The sequence below is a fragment of the Asparagus officinalis genome, chromosome 5, assembly GCF_001876935.1.
Source record: "Asparagus officinalis chromosome 5, Aspof.V1, whole genome shotgun sequence".
Classification (NCBI taxonomy): domain Eukaryota; kingdom Viridiplantae; phylum Streptophyta; class Magnoliopsida; order Asparagales; family Asparagaceae; genus Asparagus; species Asparagus officinalis.
This window is the reverse complement of record NC_033798.1, coordinates 1,944,752-1,953,810: the sequence shown is the minus strand read 5'-3', so window position 1 is coordinate 1,953,810 and position 9,059 is coordinate 1,944,752. Positions and strand designations below refer to the sequence as shown.

General features: G+C 37.7%; 1 protein-coding gene across 1 annotated transcript; it reads left to right on the top strand.

Moving 5' to 3' along the window:
• On the top strand, positions 1,960-8,992 carry LOC109843058. The gene is made up of 10 exons (XM_020411991.1): positions 1,960-2,148; positions 3,299-3,358; positions 3,452-3,491; positions 3,925-4,103; positions 4,381-4,419; positions 5,649-5,735; positions 5,904-5,964; positions 6,507-6,631; positions 7,330-7,421; positions 8,791-8,992. The coding sequence occupies exons 1-10, from the start codon at positions 2,101-2,103 to the stop codon at positions 8,903-8,905; spliced, it is 846 nt and encodes a 281-aa protein (XP_020267580.1). The 5' UTR covers positions 1,960-2,100; the 3' UTR covers positions 8,906-8,992.

Below are 9,059 nucleotides of genomic sequence, written 5' to 3'. Positions count from 1 at the left end.
AAAAGAGAGATTTTGTTGTCAATTTCCATTATATCTTCGTGATTACAATAAATCAAAAGAAACACCTTTTTCATAAGACTCTTTTACAGCAACAAAAAGAAATTTACAACTCCTTGAGAAAATAAACGAGGATGTTGTTTGGATATGCTTTCGTGGGACTGTTTGGCCTGTGCCAGGGAGAGCTTTGACATCGTGGACCAACAGGTCACAATATTCTGATTGAACCCGTGAGGGTTTATGATTCTATCTAACTTCGTTTACGAAGTGAGAAAATTGAACGATTCTTATCGATGTAAGATAGTCGTTCTTCTTGAAATCAAGTCAAAGCTCAATTTGCAAGGATTGCCGTAAGATCACACCTCTGGCTCTCTCTCTGCTTCTGGATGGCTCTGATTCCAAAAATGAATCAGCCCCCGATCTCTGCTACCCAGCTCCCTTGGACCAAATGCTTTCGGGGGGTATTTTATAACCTCTGGATGAAGCAGTTGCTCGCGAGACAGCATTTGCTGTCTGCGCGCGGGCGAGACAGTTTGCTGTCTCGCTGGGCGAGAACAGTGTTTGCTGTCTCGAACCCGCGAGAACGTAAATACTGTCTCAGAAACGTAACCGCAGCAGTTTTCGTTAAGCTGCCTTCCACACGTTTCAAACTCCGTTATTTGGCAGGTTACACGTGAATTCTCGCCACGACTTTCCCAGTTCTTGAACAGTTAGCTGCCGTGTAGGGCAGTTACAAAGGCGGGTTTTGACCATCTGAAAGCTTGTCTCACGGTGCGCAGACAGCAAAGACTGTCTGCGCGTGGCGAGACAGCTAAAGACTGTCTCGCCGTGGGCGAGAACAGAAAAAGTTGTTCGCAGCCGGAGAGCAGTAAGACTGTCTCGCAGCGGCGAGACAGTAAAGACTGTCTCGCAGGGCGAGACAGTCAAGTCTGTCTCACGTGGCAAGACCGTAAAGATTGTGTTCTTTTCTTCTGCCGCCTTTTTGGATGATTTCCTCTTGAGCTGTATTTGGATATCTTTCAGCATTTTTTGACGCCTACAGCTGCGTTAGGAAAATAATGATGAAAATGGGTAGTTTTAAAGGTTTGGGGGATTTAGGAAAAGGGAGAAGGCGAGACCCCCATCATCAGCATCAATTCTCCCCGGGATCTTGCACAGCGCCTCATCACTCTTCGCCTCGAAGGAGGCGCTCCTCCCCAGCCCTCTCCTCACCCTCCTCTTCCTCGATCTCGGCGTCGCCGCCGACGAAGACCCTCGGACCTCACTCGCTTCGAGATCCGCTCAGTCGCTCCGGATCGCTCAGACCCTCGGCCCTCACTCGTCTTCGACTCTCCTGCTCGGGAACGACGGAGGAGGCGGAGGAGATGGTGGTGGGGAAATCCCTGCTCGGGAACGACGACGACGAAAAAAATGGGGTAATTCTGTTCCCCTCTTGTTCTAGCGAAAAAAATGGGGTAAATTCAGAGGGTGGGGCTGAGAAGAGCTTATATAGTTGGGGTAATTTGGGGGTAAGTGGGGTATTTGTCCCCCATTTATCCCAACAAACCAATAACACCACAAAGTTGGTTCCAGTTCCAAATACCCCAATGAATAACATCAAACATTGTTGTTTCAAAAATTATCTCATTATCCCCAAAATTACACCAATGAATAACCCCCCAAGGGAGTTGATTGGGTTGAAAGAGGTTTGGGCTATCCACGCACCCGACCCGTGATATGAACCTGCATTTAGTCTCAGACACGTGGAGAGATGCCGTGCTGCCAATCCCAGAGCGCCACGTCTCCGTAAATGCTGATTAGGCTCTATGTCTGACGTGCTAGTAAGCCCACTATTATTCCTCACCCACTGTTTTCCACTAAATTACGACACCGACCTTCTTTGTCGTCTCGCATTTATCTCTAAACCGAGGGTCATATTTGTAATAAAAGCTCAGGGGAGTCACAAGAACCGGCGAGCTTTTTTAAATCCCTAGTCTCCGTTCTTGTCTTCTCCGAATCGAAGCGGTGGAGCTCGCTCTGGTGGCTTTAATGTCTTCAATTTCAAACCCTAGATCTGATCTCTGCTGATCGATCCATTGCTCTCTCTCTCTCTCTCTTTGAGCCATGGCCGCTCCTTTCTTCTCAACGCCTTTCCAACCCTACGTTTATCAGGTCAGTTTAGGTTCCCCCCCCAGTTTTACGATCGCTAAGGGTTTTAGATCGTGAGAGATCTGTAATTTTTGTTGGATCCATTTGTGAACTCCTCTTTGTTCAATTATTCAGTAGACTGTCGGTATTGGAATTTATCATGTTTTGGTAAATTTTCTGCGTTTTTTTTGTGTGTTTTTTTTGATATTATTGATGCTTGAATGATTCGGATAAGACTAAATTTTGAGTTCTTACTGCGGTAAGTTTCCATTATGACGAAGTCGCTCCTCTTTTAGCTGTGGCTTACTGTGTTACCTTCTGTGTTCATGTAGAGTTGTAGACACGTTAATTAGCTGAACTTATCTGAAGTTCCTAACTAGAGGTAGGTCTAAAAGAGAACTTGGATATGGGAAGTATACATCCATGTTTTTGTAGTTTTATAATTTGACCAAGATTTAAGCAATCTGTATTCTTATTACACTTACCTTGTGTAAGATGGAGCATAATTTCTTATGATGTAGTCATAGAAGCCGAGGTTGCATGATCTGTTGTAGTGTTATTATTGGTGGAAGTTTTTAAGATGCAGTAATTCAGTTGAGACATAATACGAAGATTATGTGGAAGTTCTTTGTTTTCCAGAAAATCAATTTTTTTTTGCCAAGAAGGTCAGTCAATACACGATTTTCATAAACTTTGGAGTAAGGTAAGGTCTTAGTTTCATGTGAATATGGATGAGTTTGGAAATTTAGTTATAAGCACGATTAAGCCAAAGCCCTTTTATGGCCTCAAATATGTATGGCAAGTATTAAATTGATCACAACATAAAAGGCTTTAGAGGAAATTAATTTTAGTGGGGTTCATCATCTTTGTGGAACTAGAAACCATTATACGGTATTCATTTCCAGGACGGTGTGACGATATGGCTCACTGTAGACTAGTTGATTTAATAGGAACTCTGTGTGGATCACCCATATGGCATCTAAAATTCTCTAGTTTGTGAGTTCTATAGCTTTCAGCAAGAGTCGGTCTCAGATTTTAAGCACTAGATTTACATTTTGTTGGGCTCTTTTAATCTCCATATACACAAAACATACACCATTGCAATTCTCTTTAGGACAGATATTCAACAAAGTTTTGATAGCTGGACCTTATACCAACCAATTTTGTGATACAGGGAGCCGAAGCAGCAGTAACGCCTTTTCAAATAATAGGTGGAGAAGCTCAGATTGTACAGGTGGTTATCCGTATTTACTATGATATGATATCCCTCATAACCGTTGCTTCAATCATATGCTTGTGTTAATTTTGCTTATACTGTTGCTTTCAGATTATGTTAAAATCCCAAGAGAAGGTTACTGCAAAACCTGGTGAGTATTCACTATACTGTTAAGTTATTACGATTTTTTCTGATATTGCTCTTGCTCCTAACTAAACTAGTCAATAAAGGGCATAACTATTTTTCATTGTAACTTTTTTATATCTTTTTGCCCCACGTAAATACTGAAATTAGATTCTTTGTGTCTGCTTTAACAATTCTGATTCTTGATGTGTATTTACTGAAAAATATAGTTGTTGTATTTAGAAGCCAGTTTATATATAATTACTTTGGTGTTTCTATATGTTTATAATTTGATTCCTTTTAGCTGGTGCAATTCAATAATTTACGAGATAAGATTAAAGCTATATGGCTTTATCCTCTGATGCCCTAAAAATGGCAGAATGCTTTCCTTGTCCTGTTTTGTAAATACTCATCCTTGACCCATGCTCAGCATCCTAAGTTGGATTCCAAATGAATTTTAGGTACCATGTGTTATACGTCTGGGTCTATTCAGCTGGATAACATCTATTTACCCGAGCATGAAGGTGGTGCATTGCAATGGCTTCTTGGCAAGAATGCAACTAGCATTGTTCTTTCAAATTCTGGAGGTGATAATGGCTATGTTGGAATTGCAGCACCGTCTCCTGCAAGGATACTCCCGGTCAGTATGTTAGCAAGTATATAAGGAATTTCTTTGCTTAGGTCATGGTGCATTATGGAAATTTGTAATTATAAAACTGTATAAACCAATTTGCATTGTTTTATCATTTCTGCAGAAACTCTGGTCACATGGAAAATTCTATTTCTTGCCTTTCTACTTTACCTCTCCTTGTATAAGAAATTTTTTGGAATTTTTGCGAGTATCATATATGTAGGTTTTATTGCTGACAGTTGCCATTTTTATTGTTTATTCTAACTTATGTTTTTCGTTTTTGTAGATTGATCTAGCAAACTTTGGTGGAGAGATTCTTATTCAGGTATGTACTTTTGTTTTTTTAGATGTAAATCCCAGTCGCCATTTTTCTTGCCTTGATAACTATATTCTCTTTGCCATCATCCCCATATATGGATAATTTCATTGCATATTGACCCTCTATCAAATGTGTATCACACTCATAGAACTATAAGTTGACTACTGTCAGTATTTTATAGTTTCCAACTCATGCTTCATATCATGTGACCTTTCCATCTTGATTTTTCCTTGGTTGATGGAATTTGAGGAGTTGATGGTCTGTTGCATATGGTTAAACTGCAAAACCGAAGTAGGCATACCTATCAACTGGCCATCAAAATTATATGCCATGACCGTTTTAATGCTATATAGTTGTTTTTTGCAGATATATGTTGTGACTCGTGGAGGATTAACTTTTGGCTCACAACAAGAAACATTATAACTTTTCATCTTGTTCTCGAGCATTATAAACTTTGTTGTACTCTGCCATAGTCAAACCCATTTTGGTGGAAGATTTCATTGATTAGGATTGTATTTGCTAGTATTGGAGTTCTGATTTTTTTTATTTGACATTCAAATTGTTCAGCATTTAGAAACATTTTATGGGCTTGGATCTGTCCATCAGTACATATTTGAGTACCTAGATTGACCATTCACATTTTTCTTCAACATTTAGTTCCCAATGGATATCAGATTTATCTCATGTCCCCTGTAATCAGCATGACCTATCATGCATTCACACTTAACATGCTGAGCGTTACATATGCATTCATATGCTGAGTCATTGTTTCTCTTATTCATAGTTTAAATTGGACCCATGCAATTTGTGCACTATAGCCTATGCAGGTAAGTATTGTGCACATCCTTTATGTTTGACTCCATTAATCCATTTGCTGCATAATTATTTGTAAGCTTAGCCAGACATTGCTTTTTAATTTTGTAGCCGATAGTCATAGTTGCAGTACAGTATCAATGAGTGGTAGCCACCCCAGATCAACTGCTAGCAAACAGGCTGTGTGTTTGACTTTGTGTATGAAAAATGAGAAGAGGATCTGGACCCTATTTGCATCTTGTCTGTAATAGTATTTAGTGGTGTGAGATTATATAGACTGAAAGACCCAAAGCATATTTTTATTAAAAAAATGCAAGTGCTTTCTGCAATTCGCTTTTTTGAATGACTGAGTTACATTTTGTGCATTTCTAATTTCATCTTTGGAAGAGGATGTTTCACATTTCTAAAATTGGTTGTTGTAGCCAGATGCATTTCTTTGCTCCGTCAATGACGTAACAATCAAAAGCTCAGTGGACCTAAGAGCCCGTAATGTTTTCTCTGGTTCAGAGGTAAGATCTTGTTGCAATTTGTTTTCATCTATAAGTTAGCTGACAGTCACTCCCGAGTCCTGAGCACCATCTGTTTTCAACTTAAACTTGGCATACTCCCTCATTTTATGTGTGTGTTTGCACATTTCTTTATTTATTAATAATCATGGTTCTTTTGTTTTTTTTAAGGTATTTCTGAAACAGAAGCTTGTAGGTCAAGGGCTTGCTTTCCTTGTTGGTTGTGGATCTGGTACATATACAGACCTTAACTTCATGTTGTTGATAACTTGATATCATGCTTTCCTAAGCCTCTTGTTTCATTAAATTTGGTAATAGTAATTTTAGCAGTTTAGTGCGGAAGAAATGAGATAAAGAAAATATCAAGCAACAACTAAAATCTAGTCTGATCCAATCCAATCCACATCACCCCTCTTTGTTAATTTACTCTAGAAGGCATTGCTGACTATTATCTGCTTCTGGGAGTGAAATGCTTAGTAGTAGATGATAACTACTTTTGACCACTAGATGGTAGTTACTTTTACTGAAAATGTTTCCATTACCTTAAAATTTAGAAGTGAAATGCGTAGTACTTTATTATTTTATATTGGTTCCTGCTGCAGTTGTTGTAAAATATCTATTTCAGCAATATAGATTTGGAGCACAGCCTTTGTAAGCCCTTAGCGACAAAATTATCTAGTCTCACCATGTCATTTGCCCTTTTTGGTTCATATCCTCTCTCATATAATTGACTTTGTGACTCACTGTATTTGTTCTCCCTTTTCTTTTGCCTAGTTGTACAGAAAATCCTTGATGTTGGGGAGGTTGTGGTAGTTGATGTTGCCTGCATTGTGGCCATGACAAGTACCATTGATTTCCAATTGAAGCAATCCAATCCTGTAAGAAGGACGATTTTTGGGGTGAGTTTATTTTTCTCATGGAACTGCATTTTTAATGGGTGAAATTTTTTTGGAAACTTGTAAAAGTGGCTTGAGTGATTATTTGAGAAAACCGACAGTTCTACATGGTCGATGAATGGGATTTCAGATTTTTTAGAAATTTTAAGTTTTAACTCCAACTACCATATGCCTACTGAGTGGATTTTGAGGTATTAGTCAAATCTGTTGCTGGCTGATAACGAATTCTCACTATTTATCTGTAGTCTAGATTCTTGTTGATTGGAAAGTTACATCTAAAGTTTATCATTTTCATGATTAAAAATTCTAGTATTTTAGAGGTGCTAGCGGCAAACGTTAGGGGGGAAATATCTACTCTCACCATTATGTTTTAGTAAAATCAGGACAGGAAGTAGATTAAATGGAAGTGGTTGGTGACTTAGTGTTGAGCTTCGTAAAAGTATATTCCGATTATCGACACATCTATGGATGTTATCCAAGTCAAAACTTTTTTTAAGAAAAGGATTCATATTGGATTCAAGTGACAATTCACGTTTATAAATTACTGTTTCTTAATTTTTTAAAAGCTGTCAACAAAGCAAAAGTTTCATTACTATTTTTATCCATTCAATTATCCTCTTATATTATTTGAAGTAGTGTTCATATGCTATTTACTTTTCATATATAGATTCTGAATTATGTTTTCTGTTTTTGTTTCACAGGGTGAAACCCAGTTTACAGCTTCGTTAACGGGACCTGGCATTGTCTTCATTCAGAGTTTACCCTTCCATCGGCTTTCTCAGCGGATTGCCAGGCAAGATTCTTTTTTCCTCACTTTTGATTGGCATCATAATGTTGGCTGTATAATTTCAATATCACCAACTTCTATTAGGAAAATGAACTCCAGTTCATCAATGAATTGAATTCAACTATAAACCAACAAAATAACAATTTGAGAATTGAGACCAATTCATCTAATAGTGCATATTAACCAAGCAAGCAACGAGTTGCATTTCAATACACAAATAATTTTAGATGATGACCCTTACGCATGAATTTCTAACAATAGTGTACATAGAGACCTCTAGACTGGCTAGAGAGATTGACAGATGGGGGATAGGTTAAAGCAAATTTGAGCAATATATAATAATATTACAAGAGCTACTTGATTATAAAGATTTGAGATTATGTATAATTAACAATCGTCATCCTGTGGTATTTGAAAATAAGCTAGTACTTCATTGAAGAATTAGTTAGAAAAAAGCTGATTGTGCCAGTGTATGCTGGTTGGATTCTGTAGACATCAAAGGAAGATTATATTGTTATATTTGACAAATAATCACTATAAATCCGATTGTTTTCCTTTGCTCAATCACTAAATTACTAGGTGCCCTATTAAGATCACATTCCACATGCACATAAAAAGAGAAGAAAATTGGCATTGATCGCTAAGAAGAAAGTAAGAGAACCTAACAGCCCTCATAAATGTTAAGTTTAATGATAACAACAAGGGTAAATTTTACAAACTTACCCTGCGAAACCTTTTTCTGAAAATTAACGTAAATTTATGTATTTCAATTTTATTAGCATGAAACCTAATGACTAATGTCTAGTATTTTTCCATTGTAAGTTCTTAAAAATGTGGCAGAGGTTTAGGAAAGTGTATGATTAAGTGATTGAGGGACTAATATAATATACCTACATTTTTGTCATGGAGCAGATTTGAGTGCTTAATGGAAGTTCGTGATAGTATCGTAGAGTATACATAGCCTGTAGTAATTTTGTTAAAAGAAAACATGAAATATCGGTGCTAGTTTCTTAAATTATCTTAATAATAAACTTGGACTTCAGACCACTTTTCGATTGTAGATGTTGTGCACTTGCAAAAACCCAAAAGAATTAATTGCGGATGGACATCCTGAACTCTCGCCAAATTGAATTAACTACCCTTGTGTTTGTATTGTTGCTGCGGATAAGATCCCTTGAGCGAAAATCTACTGTTGCAGATGGACCTCCTGAAAAGTGGTCAAATAAATTCACTTAGGGGTGTATCTGCAATAATAGAACTATAATGGCAGTATGATTTTAGCAATAGTAAGGGGGTCTCTATCAGCAATTAACCCTTACAAGTTGATTTTTCTAATTCTGATTAGACTACATTTTATGTTTTTTTTCTCCCGCAGAGCGGTGACGCCCCCAGGCATGAGAGAGAGTCCGAAGTTCTTCATTCAGATTGCTATTTTCTTCTTTCTGGCCTATGTTATGATTGTATCGTCTCTGATTTTAACTGATATGTAGTGCCCCTCACTCTTTTCTTCACAGAAAATTTGTATTGTTCCCTACTCTCATATAGGTGGTATAGAGGTCTTTGAGATAAAAAAAAAAGTAGGAAAAATGTTGTAGCTGTTGATGCTTGATCGGTTCTTAGGGAGCCACCATAGATTTTAAAATA

Excerpts from the sequence above, each read along its gene's own strand:
- LOC109843058 (XM_020411991.1), top strand. The coding sequence starts at position 2,101 with ATGGCCGCTCCTTTCTTCTCAACGCCTTTCCAACCCTACGTTTATCAG. Across the intron at positions 3,492-3,924 it reads GAAGGTTACTGCAAAACCTG|GTACCATGTGTTATACGTCT; the intron begins GTGAGTATTCAC and ends AATGAATTTTAG. Across the intron at positions 4,420-5,648 it reads GTGGAGAGATTCTTATTCAG|CCAGATGCATTTCTTTGCTC; the intron begins GTATGTACTTTT and ends TGGTTGTTGTAG.